This window comes from Abrus precatorius, unplaced genomic scaffold (genome assembly GCF_003935025.1).
Source record: "Abrus precatorius isolate BTA unplaced genomic scaffold, Abrus_2018 Scaffold11, whole genome shotgun sequence".
NCBI lineage: Eukaryota > Viridiplantae > Streptophyta > Magnoliopsida > Fabales > Fabaceae > Abrus > Abrus precatorius.
The window spans coordinates 20,979,225-20,997,994 of record NW_020874303.1 but is presented as its reverse complement, the minus strand read 5'-3'; the positions used below and the strand labels follow the sequence as shown (position 1 = coordinate 20,997,994).

Sequence of the window (18,770 nt, the reverse complement as noted above, 5' to 3'; positions counted from 1 at the left end):
TGACCCAATAAAAAAAAAGCATAAACTTATAATCAACATTAAACTATTAATGTATAGCACAACCAAATAAGTTTAGATCTTTGATCTGATTACAAAGATATTAAAAAACCTGAGGGAACACAATCACACTATCTTCGTATTACAAATATCAACTGCAAAAAGGAGAAAGGGAGGGATAAAGCTACCTATACAACCACACAGCCACTCAAAGAAAAGCTGAAGGTTAGCTCCAAGTCAATTGTCTTCCTTTGCCTGGCTTATTAGCCGATCTCTCTCTAAGCAGGAAATAGAAAGGTCTATGTCAGATGCACACCGATTCCTCAAACACTCTTCCCACCATCAATCCATGGCCAATATCATTAACAATGGTCGTCGGAATGCCAGTTACAATCTTGTAATCAATTGGGGAAAAAGACGAAAGTAAAAGTAAAAATAAACAGTTGGGCAGATGAACGATGCTGCGGAAGTTTACTCTTCAGTGCCTCAGCAATAGACTTATTGTCATTGGGTGCTGCGTGTTAATCCTCCCCGTGCCACATTTCTGAGCAAATGTTAACATATCCCATCAGTCATCCAAGTTAAAATTATTGGAGAAAGCAGAAACATGTACAATTTTAAAATTTAGTCAGTCACCAATTCATGAATTTTCAAAATCGTGCAAGTTGAAGAAAATTTGACAAAGCATCTACAAACTAAATCCCATGCTTTATGGGGTATGGGGATTTGGACAATTAGATGCAACTGTAATTTAATTTGGGTAGAAATGACAATAAGTTGAAGAAAGCACGAGGTAGACAAAAGAGCGGATCAAACAGTCACATCAGAAGGAAAACATTCTCACTCAAGCAATAGGGTTACATGAAGAGAAATATGATAGAAAAGGACTGTACTTACGGAAGATTGAGAAAACCTGAAACAAAATAATATCTGGGTGATAACTTATGTAAATGATGCCAATCCATTGCCATGTTTTGATGTTGTGATAAAATGTAAGTTGTGATCAATAAAAATGTTCTTCTTTCTGTCAACTGATGTAGAACTTCTTAATGCACACCACTTGGTTGCATATGTTAAAAAGCCAAGATACTGGCCAATTACCAAAACAAGAGGCCTATTATCAAGATGTGAACTATGGTGGTATTTAGCACAAAGATAGACCATAAATAATGCACATCTTGTAACCTAAAATCCAGCAAATTCAAATAGTTCATAACCTTGAACAGAAACACTTGATGAAATATACCCAGAAAGCAACAATGAAATAAGGAAGATATTGAATCAATGAGATCAGCAAGGCTCCCAGTCTCAAATTCATTTATAGAAAACAGCAAGCCACTGTACTCCATTAAATAAAATTAACAAGAATTAGACAAAAAACAAAGGAAAAAAAAAAGTACCTTCCAGAAACGAGCTGATGCTGAGCACTGTTCATAGGGCCCTTTACATTGCTGAAACGCTTTGCCCTGCTCTCTTGTTCTTTCTCCACACGCATTGCAGCTACCTCCTTCTCCATGGCAGCTACTTCCCTTCTCATCTTCTTTGCCTCAACTTCCATGGCTTTGGTCAATGTATCTACTTTCTTTGCTAGCATCTGATAGATATCGATCATTGCCACAATTAGCTAAGATTATAATTATCAATTAAAAATCTAGGATTAGTATCCAAAAATAAATAAATACTAACCTCAATGGCATCATCTTTATCTTTTAGGCTTTGATCTTTCTCATGACCAGCTTTCCTCAAGGCTAAAACCTCCTTCTGCAGCAGATCATATAACACTCCAGGAACACTATCCTCTGTATCCACTGTTGGGAAGTCATTTGGCTTATCATCTGAGTTTCCTTTCCAATTATCATTTTCTTCTCTGTCTTTGGTGCCTTCAGAAGATTGGTTGAACGAGTAACTAGGAGGTTTTCCATTTAGAAGAATTTTACTTCTTTCTAGTGACCTTGTGCCACCATCAAAAGATTTAGATGTGCCCTTAGCATGCTTCAAAACTGTGCTTGAAGACACGGAGGTCCTCAGTTGAGAAGATGGTGATCTCTTAGATAGAAACCCATTAGAGGTTAATTTTGAGATGTTATCAGCTCCACCAAGGGATTGTCGTCGAGAAGGCCCATTGCCAACACATCTTCCCTCTGAGGTGCCGCGATTAATACTGTTAGAAGTTTCTCTCAAACTCTCCTGTAGCACTTTAAGCCTTAATTGATATTTATCCTGAAAATTGTAAAAGGTTTACCTTGAGTAACGGCAGAAGTAATCTCCTAAGCTAATACATCTGTAAAACCAGATTATTACTTTTAACTGCGCTTCATACTTTGCAGTGCGCTCAGTGATAGCAAGTTTGTCCCGAAGCTGCTGCATCTCTCCCTATAAGAATGTAGTTTGGTAAAAAGAAATAGGAACTGCATTAAAATGAAGCTAAATGTAGGATGATTTATACTAATTAAAAGAAAAGCCACAAAAGATTAAATCCAAAGGAATCAGAAATAATAATATGCACCTGCAAGAATCGACGTTCTTCAAGCCATTGTTTCACTGGCATCACTTTATCATTAGCATCTTTCCATTCATTAGCCACCACCACAGCTACTCTGTTTGCAGTTACCTTAGCGCGAGCTAATTCTCGGTCGAGAGTTTTTCTTTCTTCCTATAAAGTGTCAAACAAACCATGAAGTAAATATGATGCTCTTAACTAGAATAAATATAATAATCAAGTAAAGATGATGAATTTAACACATTACATTCATTTCTTGAACTTTCCGCTGATAATCTCTTACAGCATTTGCAGCTGCACCACCTGCAAGGACAGCCTCTTCTAGTTCTCTCACAGTTTGGGTAAGCTTTTCAACCTCAGCCACCTTCAGTCTATGCATTTTGTCCAAAATTTTATTTTCTTCCTGGGAGAGGTGATGATGATATCAAGTATAAGAAATAACATTATTATGGCTGATGTACTTGGAGTGAAATATTGTAAAAGACTGCAAATACCTGGCAAATCTCAATCTGTTTCATTAGTTCTTGATTTTTATTTTGGAGATCGTCCACCATGGAGGCCTTAGCCAAGGCGACCTGAACAGTCTTCTCAGCTTCAAGAAGTGCTGCTTCTTTAGATTTGGTAAGACGATCTAAAGCTTTGTTATCATCTTGAAGTTTAGCAATCTGCAAGAAGCAAATAGAAGAAAATCATCCCATAAACACCAATTATAAGTCAGCTTCAGTCCCCTACACCAGTCTTTTCTCATGGGAATCGCCTAAGTAGAAGAACAACGTCATAATACCTCTTGCCGAGCAAGCTTAAGTTCAGCCTCAAGAGGAGCAAGAATGGCTTCTATAGGAGGCATGTCATCATCCTTCTGGGCAGCATGGACCCTCCGGAGAGTGGCTTCAGCTGCAAACTGGGCTGCCATTGATGCTTTCTTTTCATCATTGATTTTCTTTATTTCAAGATTCTGCAAAAAATACCCAGTTCAGTGAGCATATCATTGTATCCTCAAAATATTACTCATCACTAAGGGTGATAAAGGCTTCAAGCAATACTTTGCTTTCTAGAAGAGATTCAGTTAACTTCAGCTTCCCCTCAACCTTTGACAATTCTTCAGTAAGCTACAGTGCAAAGAAAAAACAGAAAATTAAGTTACATTTCAAGTTGACAGAAAGATGAAAGTACGCAGGAGAAGCAGCAGGAACATGAATAAGTGAAATTTTGGCACGGACAAGTTCTCAAGTAACCGTGTAAAAACAATGCAACGAAATGATTGAAATCATTATTACAATACTATTAAGGTTAAAATACAAGACGGAACAAAGTAGCCCCACGCCCTAAACCAGTCAAAACATAATTACGGCATAAATATAAGGGAAAAAAAAAAAGCGGCATAATGACTCTAAATAAAAAGGTATACGGAATCAGCATCAGAAGCACTATAAGCAAACTCGAATCAATATTATCAGAAATAAACACAGACATATACCGAATGTTTTGTAAAAATAAAAAATAAAAATAAAACAAATCTTTCTTTGATAAGTAATCAAATAAAATCAGTAAAGAAGCATTGTCCAGTACAAATAAAATCCTAAGAAATTGCTAACAATGTTTTCAAAATCCTCACAGTAACAGCAATGATCCTTTTGGAAATTTGTAATTGAATTAATTTCACTTTAATTAAACGAAGGCAAAAATTAGAAGGTAACCTCTTCAACGGCCTTTTCTCTGAGCCGTTCAGAGAGCCTCAAGGCTTTGATCTCTGCTTGTGCGTCTGACAATTCTCTGTCCTTATCTGCAAACACAAGACATCAGAGTGAGTCAACAACGCGAAGCAAAATCAGGTCAAGAACTCGTCAGATCGAGTAGCATTTTCGCACCTCTAACTTCATTTTCCAACCGATTGAGCTCCACCTTTACCGGATCCGAACCGTGCAGCAGGTTCATGAACTCATCCGCATCCAGGCTCGGCCTCATCGAATGCGTTCGCCTCCGCGACGAGCTCTTCCCATCCTTGAACGATCCAGACACCGCCAACGGCGCCGGCGTGGCCATCGTCGCCTCCGCTCCACCGTCGCCGGAAACCTCCGCCATGGCCGATCTAACCGATGCCGAAACCACTCACATCCAAGTGCTCCTACCTCCGAGGATCCAGACACACAGAGAGAGACAAAGAGCGAGAGCGGAAGAGAAAATGCAGGTCTGAGAACGAGACGGTGGTTTTAGAGAGAGAAATTCGGAGATAGAAGGTTTCATAGCCTGTGCTTGTTTCTCTCTCTAGATTGTGAATTTAAATCTGGGCTTTCTTTTTCTTTTTTAATTATTTTAATTGTTGCTGTGTGTCTGGTTAGAAGGAGAGTGATGGTGAGATTAAATAAATCTCAGTAATCAGTGTATAGCTGGCTGTTAAGCAGACCAATACTGAGTGAGTGACAGGGAAACACAGTAAACCCTCTCATCATGCTAATCAATCTATTAAAGGGAGTTCCGGTTTAAGATAAACCGGTAGCGTAATGCGCACTCCATGCACTGCAACATCTTGAATATGGGTGTGTCTTACGCTGGGAGGCGTAGGATAGCCAATGGGACCCAGAAGGAGCTTAGCTGGTAAAACGTGTTTGGACAAACTCACTACCATTAACACTGACAGACATATATAATAGGGGATGAATGAGCTACTCGGATTAAATTAAATAAACCATAAAAATGGTGATTTTAGAATGTCTTGTGTGATTACCAAAGCAGAATGCCATGTCTGGGCAAGCTTGTTTTAGTAATTGATTTTATTTATGCTAATATGGCATGTTTGAGTGGTCTTAAATAGTTAATTAATATTAGGATTTATGGATGAGCTAGAGAATCATCAATGATATTCCAGTCTAGATAACATAATGTTAAAAAAAAAAAAACTACACAAACTGTCAAATCTCACAACTGGCAGAAGGGAGTTGTATGAATGCTCGTCTAAAAGTTAAAAAATACCGGAGAGAATACAATACTTCTAAATTTTGTATAACCAACAATAGACAAAAGTAGAAAAATGCTATTAACACATTTATTCATGATTTTTATAAAGTTTTACCGTAATTTTTAATAAAGTAAAGTTCAATAAACGTACTGATTAATAAAATCCTTAACAAAATATTATATTAGGCTTAGAATGTTGCTAGTTATGCATTTATATCGTTTTGTAAGTCCTTCCTAAAGACGTGTAAATGTTAATTATGCGCTCATCATCTAATGTTGGAAAGGTAATTAGTTTAGGATTATTATCCGAAGAGTTCTATTCGCCGCGGGGTTTTCTAGTAGTCGAAAGGAAATGCTCTAATTGAATAGCGTTTAGACTGCGCGGATCCCATGTCCTAATTTGTTCTTCTCATTGCCTAGTTTGGTTGGCTCTTACTTTATAACCTTGTAAATGTGATTTCAATGTTTGGTCCATGTTAACCCTTGTAGTAACATGGTGAAGTTAATATTTCGAGAGTAGCATCAAAGCAATCCAAAATCTATTAAATGGTCATTTGTGATAGCTATTGAAAATTAGAGGTTGTATCGTAAAGACCACTTATATTTTTCATAAGTTGTGTGTTGAGACTTACTCACATGGAGGATCCTTCCCACCATGTTTTAAAGTGGTACCACAGAAGTATAAAGGGGCCACTACTTTGGATTGGCAGAGCATCGTAGTTTGGCTTGCACAACAACCTAAAGCGGTGACTTGTACCGTTATCAATTAGTTTGATTACCTTTGGAGGATCAGGTCGTGATCACATGTGGGGTATAAACAAGTTTCTTCCCAATATTTACGCTCATAACGTGACTACTTACCTCACACCCTAAAACAACGCAGCTGGTCTAATTCTTTAACTTGGGCAACGATGACTCAATTTCCACCTCAAGCAAACCCCAGTCCCAAAATGTTCACTTTAAATAAATTTGCCCATCTGCATTTACATGATAAACTTGCAATTAAAAAATTAAATTATATATATTTTCACCATTAATAGAAATTCCCATTTTATCTCCCAACTTTTACACTTGCCAGAACTCGGGAGGGAAGCATAATTCATTATATGGCCCTAATTTTTCCCTTTCAAATGCTTATTAAAACACTTGTCGAAACTGATCCAAACTATAAGATCCCAAATGTATATTACAGCAGCGTATAACGTTTGATTTTCGTACCGCATACAACTAATCACGAGTAACAAATGTACAACTGAATTAAAGTATGGTGTAACCTTAGCGCCAATTCTAGGAACAAAACACTCTAGATTACATGGATCGTAGCCAGATTCACCACGCAACTAAATTTACAAGACGTTGACATATGGCTATGGTTAGTAAGAGTTAAAGTGACAACCAAATACAACTACTCTAATTTACGAATTTCAAAGATATGTTAATGTTTTTAATGTAATTTTTTCATATAAATTTAGAAACGACAGCCCAGTGATTCAGGCAGAAAATTTGGGTATTCAAAACTCAGTAAATATCCAATCAACAAAACTTGGAAAACAAATCACATGAAAATATAATGCGTCCGTCAATGGAAAAGGAAATAACAAAAGCATCAAAACATAAAATTACTGATTCCTAGCATGCTTAAGCCTCCACTCTTTCTTCCTCCAGGATCAAAGGCTTTCCTGTTGGCTTTGCCAATAGATCGGTGTACTCTTGGAATGGAGACTTGGAGAAGCGAGTCTCCCTCCAGAAATCAGGGGTCAGAAAACCGTAGGTTTTCAGAAGACATTCAAAAGTAGCCTGTAAAGACAAAAGCATTATGGACACACATAAATCGTAAATATCTAACAAGTTACATTTGCATATCATCAAAGTTTATATCCCGCAGTGAATAGTTATTTATGCAATTCAATTAATCTACACTGCCACGGAACAAAACAAAAAATAACGCACAACTAGTTTTAATTAGGATAAAAATAAAAACAAAGAATTAAATTTGGAAAGGGGCTTGTTTTGCGCCATTCACAACCCCGAGCAGCAAAATAAATCATCAAATAAAAAACAACTTAAAAGTAGAAGAAAAACCATCTTGCTATGCCACATGACCCAAGGTAAAAAACATAAAATTGTGCACGATTGCAACTACTAGTTCAATCAAATAAAAATCAACATCCAATACTACTATACATTGGTAAAAAGTTTTAAGTTATCAAGACAAAAAACAAATATGGCAGCATCAAAATAATACCAAAATAGAACATGGTGCTTTAGAATTGATCATGATTTAAATTCAAGAGTAACAAGAAGAAAAATTAGTAACCAAAAAACGAATGAAACAACTACATCAAGTACACAATGCTAATACATGAGAGAATTCAGCATCACATAAACATTATATTCATTTAATAATCAACCTGAATTCATAACCTAAATAAAATAATCCGAACAAACGAAAGCAAAATATGGATTAAATAAAAATGAGAAATAGAGAACGAGACCTTGACGAAATTTCCAAGAGTCTTGGTAGATCCTCTGGAGGAAGTGAAGACATCTTCGATTCCAGCAAACTGCAGAACCTTCTTAGGAACCCTAGCAGCGACAATCCCAGAGCCACGAGGAGCAGGTACCATGCGGACGGTGACGGAACCGCACTTTCCGGTAACCTTGCAGGGAACGGTGTGAGGCTTTCCGATCTTGTTACCCCAGTAGCCTCTCCTAACAGGAATAACAGAGAGCTTAGCCAAGATGATAGCACCGCGAATAGCAGTGGCAACTTCTTTGCTGCACTTAACGCCAAGTCCAACGTGGCCATTACCATCACCAACGACAACGAAGGCCTTGAACCGGGTGCGTTGACCGGCCCGGGTTTGCTTCTGAACCGGCATGATTTTCATGACTTCATCTTTGAGGGAGGGGCCAACCAAGGTGTCAACGATTTGGTGTTCCTTGATTGGGAGCGAGTGCAAGTAAATCTGCTCCAGGCTTCGTATCTTTCCCTCTTTCACGAGGCGACCAAGCTTTGTCACTGGAACCCACTTCTCCTCTTCGTCGCGGCGCCCTGAGGTTCTGCGGCGACCACCGCGACCCCTGTCGCCGCGACCGCGTCCGCCAAAGCCACGGCCAAAACCACCACGATCTCCGCCACCGCGTTCGGCCATTTTGCTGATGAGTGAGTGAGAGGGACAAAGAGGCAAGGAGGGAGTGACTGCGTTGGAGAGGAATGGGATAGCTTTAGGGTTTCTAGTTCGTGTGTTGTGTATTTATATATAAGGCTAGGGTTTTGTTTTGCTTGGTTTCTGGGCTTGGTGAGGCCCTTTCTTTCGGTGGATTTTTTTTCTGTGAACCTAAACTAAATTTTTTTTGGACCTTGCGATTAAATCATACCTTTGTGTGTCTAAAGCCGTTTAAATCATGTTTTATAGGTTAGCTGAATTCACTGTTCAATGAGTCATTTAAATTTAACAAGCTTTAAGAAACGTAAGGTGACGTGTTCGTTCGGTATTTTTATATATTTCATAATAATTGTTAAAAAATGTATTTTTATTTTATTTCCTAATTTTGAATATTTATGTAAATAATAAAACTATAATATTATTTTTTAAATTTTATTTACAATTCTTTGGAACAAAACCCAAAATAAAAGCATGACACTTTTATAAATAATAATAATCCTACTACTAGCTATTACACTTAAAACCATCTCAATTCAGAAATTGCAATTGTCTTTCTTGATTTGTCATTTTTTAATGTATCATGGGCATATTCATAAATAAAAACTAGTGTATATTATAATTTGAAAAAAAAATAATTGTGTCAATACGTAGTGATAAATAAGATAAGTGTAATTTCATAATCAAACAAGTTCTAACAGTAATTATCAGTGACTTATAAAAAGTTGCAATCATCAATTTTCATAATTATTTATAAAACCAATACATGAAATTAAAAAAAAAAAAATTCAACCAAATAGGCACGTAGCTTTTCAAACAAATTATTCTAATTAAGTTTAAACTTTGATCCTTCACAAATAATAATACCAACTTGCTTATCAAACTTATTTGACTTATGTTTGAGAGTGGGTTTTCATCAACAACAAAAAAGGGGATAAGTTTTTATTTTATTTTAAACATTTTTTAATTTAATACTTTTTAAAAACGATATATGTTCACACAGACAAAATGTCCTAATTTTTGGTTGATTTTTATAAACATTGTATAAACCACTTAGTTAAAAAAAAAAATTATCCTCCATTCTCCTTTCCATGAAAACCTCATTCCCAAATATATCGATGAGAGCACGTCATACTAAGTAATTATAGATGAGATCGCATAAAAAACTTTATATTTAATTAAACTTCTTACCCACAGTCTACAACTGACATTAGCCTAGCTTTCCATGCAATGAATATTTTTCGGCAAGTCTTATGTCAGCACAAGAAGTACGGCCACACAGTGTGGCTCAAATGGCAACTTAAGCTGTTAAGAGTTCCAATATTGCCTGACGTAGTCTCACGCCCTCAAAGGACAGGAGACCAAAATATTGCTACGACCAATCATAGTTATAGAAGCCCGTGAGGGTAGGGTTCTCAACTAGGTGACCACCTAGCAAAAAAAAAGCAATTATCTTTGTTTCTACCAGAAAACAATCAAGAATCCATAAAATACACAATGAAATAAGCTGAAAGTTGAACTGCCACACTTGCCATTGTTTTCTCCCATATGAACAAATTCGATACAAGAAATAGGATAACTTTCCACTAATAAAGGACAAGACAAGGATCAGATGAAATCATTAACTTATTCAAATAGATCTCTCCATAAGAAGCTTTCCTTCTTAGCTCTACCTTTTCTCTACAGAAGCAATTAAGCAAACAACGACTGCTTAACCGAGCATATTGGGAGAAGCTGTATTGGTTCATGTCTTGATATTATCTACATATACACATCAACAGTTGAAACGTCTGTGCTGTCACATCATTAAGCTAGGCTTGATATATGTCATCGATTGTGTTTACTATTACGTCACACCTGTTCATTTCCCTTAAGAATATTGTACTTGCAAAGAGGACAAGTTGCATTCATCTTTAACCATTTCACTATGCATGTAGAATGGAAATGATGGTTGCAAGGAAGAGCATGAAGTTCAGCTCCATCCTCGTATGAAGAGATGCATATGCAGCATTCCTGTAACAGAAAGACAGAAAAAATAAATTAGATGTGTTAATTTTGCAAGTTTTTGAATTTTAGTATCCCAATGTCGAAATTAGATTTATTTTTTATTTTGGACAACCATAAATTCACACTCAGAGGAACTTATGAAGTTACTTTATGAATCTTTATATGTAGTGGACAAGATAAAAGAACCATCTTGCAGAAGTGATTCACAACATAACACTAAAAGAAGTTAATTTTGTGATGTAAAACATACTGCATCCTCAGGTAAAAGTATTCTCTGGGTCAAGTCACCACCGCACACGGGAACCATTGATCCTCCTCCGTCACTAGGTGCTTTCTCGTTGTTTAACATTTGAAATCTGTATTTTGGAAGTATACTTAGATCTGATTCTGATGCACCATCCTACAGTGTCACAAAATGAGACAATGAGAACAATTAGAAGAAGACACACAAATATTTGAAACTTTTGTCAGATTCAGTAATTATGTTATACAAATTAAAAAGAAAAAACATACCTGTCCTGCAACAGCATAGAGGATAGCAATAATACAGGGCAAACAACAACACAGAGCAATTCCAATCAAGCATGCCAAAACAACACAAAAGATGGCAAAGAAGACATCAAATGCCAGAAAGACAACAGCCAACCTGTACAAGTTCCAAAAAAAAAAAAATGTGATAACCTTTCTTTAATATCAACAACCTTTGCATAATACATCATGCAATGAGCCAATTTTCAGTTCCCAAAAAAAAAAAAAAAATACTCAATTTAACAAATGAAATTAATTTATAAGAAAACTCTCCTTGGTGCTTTGCAATGAAACCTTTCTTTGAAAGATTATTTAGCATTTGTTCTGGTCCTTGTCAACATTAAAAGCTTGGTGGTCTACTTAGTCAAAACAATAGAGCTATATCATTAATTTCTTAAATATTAGGATGGATTAATTCCATTTCAATCAGAAGAAAAAAAGGCCATTACTTCATGAGAAATAGCACTAATACAATAAGCATGGAGATGAGTAGCTTTTGTAAATAACTTTTAGAAAAAACAAATATAATGTACGTTACAAAACGGAGTTTATATTTGAAGGTGCCTCCGTTTGAAGTGCACTAACTAACAGGGACATATATTTGTTTATATAGAAAAAATAAGAGCATATTTTCGTAAACTCTTGAATAGAAAATCAAGATATAGCCATGTATGTAGGTAAAATATTCTTATATTTATACGTACATTCTTCATGAAATATTGAGTGTGCGCATCTGCAGTTATGCACAAATATTGTTTATATTAAACTTATTACACAGACAATATTCTTGAAATTCAGTTTAAATAAAGGCTTACCAATACAAACGTGGAGCATCTTGCAGAAGAACATCACCGCCAGATACTACCCAGTAAAAGCCTACCATCCACCAAAGGAATGAAACCATGGAATTCAAGGATGCGCATCGTTTGGTGAATCTGAGTTGTAGGCAATCAAAATCAGTAGATATAAATCTTAATTACCTAGTCCAGTATAAATATACTACAACATACAATCCCATCGCAGATTAATTGCTTGTTTGGAAAAACGTTAGCAACCAGGGAACGTGCACAGTAACTTTCCTGATAACCTTAAGCTAAAATAGTGAAAAAAGGCAAGGGAATATGCAAGAGGCAAACATGGAGGGACATAAGAAAACAATCCCGATATCATTCTAGATCCATTCATGTAGAATGCAGCCAACAATAGGCATGATTGAGTTGTAGAAATTACTTTCAATTTAAGTCATTTCCACTTCCCAGACTAAAACAATCAATTGAAGTCTCACAAAACTAATTAAACTAGTTCCTCCTCGTTGCCTTCATAATTTAACGAAATTCAACACCAAGAGAACCTATCTTACGAATTACGTAACACTACTCAAACCACATAGCACTAATCCAAACCCATGCATACCCAAAAACTAACAAATCGGCGAGTTATTATCAAAATTCAGCATAAACAACAATTAAATTGAGGCAGAGGGAAATGAAATCGAACTCACCCAGAGCGAGAGGAATTCCCTGAGCTTCCAACTCCAACGTCGTCGTCGTCACTGTCGTTGACGTCGTCGTTTTCAACGTTACCACCGGATTCCTCATCCCTAGGCCTCTCATTCCTCTTCCGGTACTCGAGCCACACCAGCGCCACGTGGACAAGGCACTGCACCGTGTAGCCACAGATCCACACCCGGATCGGCGTGTTTGGCTTCTCCTCTAGAGTGCAACCGAGCATCACCGCCGCTACCACCACGAAGGCGATGTTCCACGTCATGTCTAACGCCACAACCGGCTTCGAGTAACTCCAGTCGGCACGACGCTCCTCGAGCTCACGCGCTGCCGTCTCCCGGACCACAACGGAGTGGCCACGGCGGCCGAGGAGGAGAGCGAGGACGGGAGGGCGAGCGGCATCGCGGCGCGGGCGAAGGAGCGGCGCGTGAGGTTGAGGAACGGAGTTTGGCGATGACATGGCTAGAAAGAGAAAACGTAAAGGTGTGAACGCATAACTGAAATTGAAAGGCAAAAGAAAAAGCAGGGAATAATTGACGATAGAGATAAGCGCTTCTTCTTCTTCTTCAAGTATATTGGGGGTGTTGTCGTTGAATCGTATATTGTTGCGTTGGTCGCTGAAAATTATAAAATGCAAAGTTTATGGGTATGACCAAGTGAGGGGAACTGCGCAAAACTCTTGAAAGACGGTTATACCCTTGTCAGGTTACTCTTTTTTCAAAGGACCAATGCTTCCATTTTTTATTATTTTTTTTATTACGACTCCTTTCCATTTGCTTCTTGCACGTCGCCTGATCCCCTAGAGGTTCACAATAAAAACTATTCTATCATTGTTGATTTTATTTGTAAAATATTAATTTATTAACTTATTATGATATTTTCAATATTATTTTTTGTTTATGATAACTGAAAAATAATAATAAATATCTTCAAAATATTAACTTGAAAATTTATAAAATATATTACTGATAACATCATTTTATCATATTTTTATTAAAAAAATTGTTAATTATTAATTTGATATTTTTTATTCACACCCATTTATAATTTTTTATAAAATAAATTGAGATAAATACATTTTTACTCTCTGACTTTTAAGATTTCCTTGATTAAACAAAATATTAATATTTTATTTGTCATTTCTCTGCCAAAGTTCTGCATCTTATTATTTTTTTCCCAATAGTTCCATGTCTTATTATTCGAGTTATCTTGGTGGTTTAATTATATTTTCCCCTCTTTTCATAACTAATATATAAATTTTACTTTAATATTTTTTTAATCTAGTCACTTAAATATTTAAAACATGTTTATTTTTTATTTTAAAAATATATTTTTAAAAATACAAACAAACATGCTCTTAATTTCTACAAATATTTTTTTATTATTTTACACTTTATTGAATTTTCTGTTACAAATTTTTAAATTTTGAATCAGTTAAACCAATTTGAATTTTATTCGAAACTCACAAATTATAGCAATAATTTTTACCCAAAATCATATCATCTCAAACTGTTTCCTTCATTAAACACTCTAACTTTACTTCTTATGTTCTAAAAATATATATATTGTCAAAGCTTTCAAATTGTTATGAATTGTTCACAGATTTTTCTTTTCAAAATTCAAATCATTCCAATCATTTATTTTATTTTAAATCCATCACAATTCCTTAAATCCAAGTAAAAATAAAATAAAATAAATGTGAGAACCTGTAAAAAAATGGCTAAGTTATAATAAATAATACATAAAGATTAAATTTTAATAAAAGATTTAAAACCAAAATCACATATTACTCATTATAAACTAAAAATGTGTTATATTAAATTTTTTATTTAGTAGTGTTTTAAAAATAATTTATATTTAATTATCAGTAATAATTATTTTATTTTATTAAACATGAATAAATTAAATTTGTCATATTTAAAAATACATATAATTTATAATTAAAATGATTAAATTTCCAAAGCAGGAAAGTCATTCTTAAAAACTTTATCATTTAAAACAATTTCACAATAGCAACTTGTGTTTAGTATATAAATAAAAATTTATTAATATAAGGTGTGTGCTGTAGTATTTAATTTTTTTTTTATGGATACCGTAACTAAAATTTTTTTACTAATAAACAAGAGACATGTGACAAATTAAAAAAAATATTATTATATATAATTTATTTAAAATTATATTATTTGTTATATGGTTTTATTATATATATATTATATTATTATTTTTATTTATTTTTAATAAATTTTTAGTTTTGAATAAAATATAATTTATATTTAAGTAATTTTTATTTATTATAAATAAAAAAATATAAATAATATATTAATTTGATGATTAAATAGTAATAATAATAAAATTAAGAATGTAATAAAATTATTTTTTTAAAATTTTAATATATTTAATTTTAATTTAAATATTCTTTAACTTATTCAAATGTAACAAATATAATAATTTATTATTAAATTAATTTATTATTTAAATATATATCTAAATATTATTGATTAAAACTTTTTATCTACGGTATCCTAAAATTTTTTTTATAGATACCACAGAATTTACCTTATTTATTAAGTACTAATTGTTCAAATCTTTTAATACAAAATTTTCAATGAATTATTGAATGATGTAATTGAAATATTTGTATTTAAAAAAAATATTAGTAGAAATTAGTGTATATTGTTGACTATTCTTATACATCTTGAAAAATGTATTGCATTGTCCGAAAACATTAATTACGAGAAACTAACTTATAAGCAACAAATATAACGAAGATAAGGATCAGAAGTATTTACTTTTAAAAAATAGGCGACTCAACACAAATTTTAGAGTTGAATTTAAATATATAAAAATAATAATTTTTTATTAAAAGCATTATTACATTTTACATTTTTAAGTCATAAGTATTTTTAATTGTAATAATTTAATATTTTAATTACTTATTTTCAACTCTAAAAACTGAAGTTATCATTTTTCTTTTAAAAAAATATTTCTGGTAACCTCAGAACTTACAATTAAGTCTAAGCAAAAACAAAAAAAAAATTATTAAAAAAATTATAATATTGCTTTTTCAATGTAAAAATACTTTTTTAATAAAAATTTATTCTATTTAAAAATTAAGATTAATAAAATTACTATAAAATATGAAATACAAATCAAAATATAAGTTTTAAGATTCTTAAAAGCATACAAATATATTTATAAGAATAAAAACACTTTAAAATCATACATCTATCACAATATGTTTCCAGAAAATTCCCAGTTTCACTTTTTTTTTTCAATTTATTATTTTTAAATTTTTAATGCAAGAATATAGTATATGAATTTAAGAATCAATGATTTTATCTGTTATCTAAAATAAATTTAAAATATTATAAAACCAAATTCGAAGAAATTAAATCTTCAATGAAATCAATTATACTTGTATATATACTACATTGAAACTTATGATAAAACTCTAATATTAAAATCTTAATTAAGTTAAAATAAACACTTCAAAATTAATATTTAGAGATTTCAGATAAATTTGTATATGTTAAAATGTCCTAAGAAAGATATTAGACTAAATCTTATTGGTTGAGAATCATGAGACCCCAGATTAATGTCCCATTGGGGAGTGAAATCCTACTAAGCTTGAAACCTTAATATAATTGGTAAAATTTTAAGAAGAAAGTTTGACCTAATGTCATTGCATAGTCAAAATCCGAGATCAATTTGTATTGATAATAATCTTATGAGTAGCGCAAACTAATTTTTAATAACGGGGGCAGTTAATAGTCACCTCCAAGTAGCTGTTAAATCTATTACATGAGAAAAAAACTGAGGAAGAATCAACTAAAACCTCTATAGCTAATTATCTTTCAAGACATCATCATCTCCTAGCAACCAAATCTCAAACTCCTTTGTTAGTTCATAACTTCTTATACAACGAATCGATAAGTAACATATCTGCCGGCAGTCTCACTTGGCCGGATGATCTTGACAACCTGTCCACGCTTGAGTCCATAATATCTTGCAACAGGATCATTTAGCTGGATTCTAGGCAACTGAGAAGCAACCCATAAAGCACCATGTCAGTATCTACAGAAATGTGTGGTATAATACAAGAATCACTATATCCTATATGCTTACAAGACGGATCATTGAATCAGTTCATAAAGCATTTTATAATATAACCAAGATTGGTTATAATATTTTTACCCAAAAAATAAAGGTTGACTACAATACTGAACACACACATACGAAAATCATCTATTAGTTATTTTAGTTTCGTTACCGTTTGATTAATACCAAATTTTAATCAGGTTTACCAACTAGATAGGACTCGTCAAAGCAACAGATCGGTCCTAGAAAGACAAGTTATTAAAATAAGTACTATCAATTACCATGGTTTATTACACTCCAACGAGCAAAAATTTTAGTTTGCGGATTCGTTCTTTTCACTGGACAGTGGACAATCGACAGAGTAATCTCATCTTAGCCTTTAGAACTTTTTTCAAAAAAGTAATAATAAAATTAAATTTTCCAAACAGGTCCAAACTCCACCCTCTATTTTTTTTCAAAACAATGATATCAATTCTCACCGTAAGTATTCACTATACAAAATAGAGCCAGACCTCCTACAGTCAGAAATGTCATGAAAATTTGAAAACTAGCCATCTGAAACTGGATTATACTACTTTCTTGGATGCACTAATCCTCTTTAAAACTCTTAGAACTAATTAGGGAGAGAAATCGTTATCATTTACCATAATTTGGCATTCAACTATCTTCTCATAGATCTGAAATGGAAGCCAAGTTTTTAGACAACCAAATGCATTCCCATGTGAAATTGTTTAGAAATATATTGCGATGGCAAACGGCTAAGCTTGAGAGACCCTGACAGCAAAGGTTAACACAACATTCAAGATCAAACATACTGACCTGAGTTTCTTTTACGGTATATCTCTCAAGCAAAGTTTTCTTTTCTTGATCAGTCAGGACTTGATGTTCAGGTACAAGAACATGCTCCATTATGTTGACCAGCAGTTCTGACTCCTGTATCAATAGTTATTCTTAAAAAACATGATACCTATCATGTATAACGTTAAAAAAAAAAAAAGGTGCAATAAGAGGGTGCATCACGAGAACAAACCAACTTTTAACATTTGAAAAGTAGAAATTAAAGAAATAACCATAAGTAACAAGATAGCTTCAGCACATAAAATCACTCAATAAAAAGTTTTCAAACATAAAAAGTAGAAATACAGCATGTATGTAATTTGAAGCAGCTCCCTCAATAATAAACCACACTTGTCTCTGAGTTTATGACGCTAAAATCACACACAGCAATAGTTTCACTCAGCATTGCATCATGCATTTCGTTAACTGTACATAGTTCAATCCCGTAAATGCATGCTCAATCTGTAGCAAGATGCATCGAACGATTATACATACCAATCATTAAGATAGTTTTGATCACTTAATGCAATTTCCTATCCCCCAAGGGACCCATGACAAAAAGGAAATAAAATAAAACAAAACAAAACAACTAAGCATAAAACATTGTCTGAAGATTCTCATTCATGAATCCAACTCCAACCAAGCAAGTATCAAGCATATTTGTTTGTCCCTCTCTACAAAATGATAAACAATACAGCTCACCTGAAAAACCTCCAAGTGAAATCGTGAAGAAATTTCGCTGACACAAGTCCTGGCAAAGGCTGTCAAATTCTGTTGAACAACTAAGATTGCCCGGAAAACATTTTCTGAATTCATGCGGTTGGTGTAAGTCTTCATGGTCTTCACACCGACCTTAGCTTCGTCAGGAAAGAAAACATAAATCTGATGAAACAGTAGTAATAGTCAGACAAAGACATAATAACAACAACCACATAACAAGTGAATGAAGCACAACTGAATCAATGAACCAGAAACCTGCTCAGAGGAATTATCTTTCTTAGCTTTATTGATAACAAGATCTTCCCTCTTCATGTTTTCGCCATACTTGTTCTTAAACTCATGTCTAGACATGTTGATTTCAAAGTCTCCAACAAGGTAACCCCGGTCCCTCAGCATCTGCATCAACGTCTTTCTGATTCTGTAAAGCTTCCATATTTCCTCTTCCGCAAGCACCAT

General features: G+C 33.8%; 4 protein-coding genes across 6 annotated transcripts; all 4 read right to left on the bottom strand.

Moving 5' to 3' along the window:
• Window positions 1–10: 10 nt before the first annotated feature.
• LOC113854302 (microtubule-associated protein 70-2-like) lies at window positions 11–4,925 on the bottom strand. Of its 2 annotated transcripts, none has more exons than XM_027485240.1 (11): window positions 4,366–4,925; window positions 4,195–4,280; window positions 3,541–3,606; window positions 3,282–3,452; window positions 2,992–3,162; window positions 2,745–2,900; window positions 2,504–2,650; window positions 2,299–2,370; window positions 1,684–2,217; window positions 1,398–1,591; window positions 11–541 (listed from the first exon to the last, which is right to left on the bottom strand). In XM_027485240.1, exons 1-11 carry the CDS (start codon window positions 4,577–4,579, stop codon window positions 502–504), a joined length of 1,851 nt encoding a protein of 616 aa, XP_027341041.1. In that variant the 5' UTR covers window positions 4,580–4,925; the 3' UTR covers window positions 11–501. The 2 variants fall into 2 exon arrangements, with proteins under 2 accessions (XP_027341041.1, XP_027341040.1); XM_027485239.1 differs by having other exon boundaries at window positions 3,282–3,456; window positions 3,512–3,606; window positions 4,366–4,913.
• A 1,919-nt stretch (window positions 4,926–6,844) lies between these two features.
• Window positions 6,845–8,679, bottom strand: LOC113855194 (40S ribosomal protein S2-4-like). Its single transcript, XM_027486730.1, has 2 exons — window positions 7,948–8,679; window positions 6,845–7,249 (listed from the first exon to the last, which is right to left on the bottom strand). The coding sequence occupies exons 1-2, from the start codon at window positions 8,605–8,607 to the stop codon at window positions 7,091–7,093; spliced, it is 819 nt and encodes a 272-aa protein (XP_027342531.1). The 5' UTR covers window positions 8,608–8,679; the 3' UTR covers window positions 6,845–7,090.
• Window positions 8,680–9,945: 1,266 nt separating this feature from the next.
• LOC113854749 (E3 ubiquitin protein ligase RIE1) lies at window positions 9,946–13,304 on the bottom strand. 2 transcript variants are annotated; one of them, XM_027485941.1, is made up of 5 exons: window positions 12,656–13,304; window positions 11,970–12,089; window positions 11,140–11,272; window positions 10,877–11,026; window positions 9,946–10,632 (listed from the first exon to the last, which is right to left on the bottom strand). In XM_027485941.1, exons 1-5 carry the CDS (start codon window positions 13,117–13,119, stop codon window positions 10,471–10,473), a joined length of 1,029 nt encoding a protein of 342 aa, XP_027341742.1. In that variant the 5' UTR covers window positions 13,120–13,304; the 3' UTR covers window positions 9,946–10,470. The 2 variants fall into 2 exon arrangements, with proteins under 2 accessions (XP_027341742.1, XP_027341743.1); XM_027485942.1 differs by having other exon boundaries at window positions 10,088–10,632; window positions 11,970–12,128; window positions 12,695–13,304.
• Window positions 13,305–16,573: 3,269 nt separating this feature from the next.
• LOC113856468 (DNA-directed RNA polymerases II and IV subunit 5A-like) lies at window positions 16,574–18,770 on the bottom strand. Its single transcript, XM_027488287.1, has 4 exons — window positions 18,570–18,770; window positions 18,297–18,476; window positions 17,577–17,690; window positions 16,574–16,699 (listed from the first exon to the last, which is right to left on the bottom strand). The coding sequence occupies exons 1-4, from the start codon at window positions 18,768–18,770 to the stop codon at window positions 16,574–16,576; spliced, it is 621 nt and encodes a 206-aa protein (XP_027344088.1).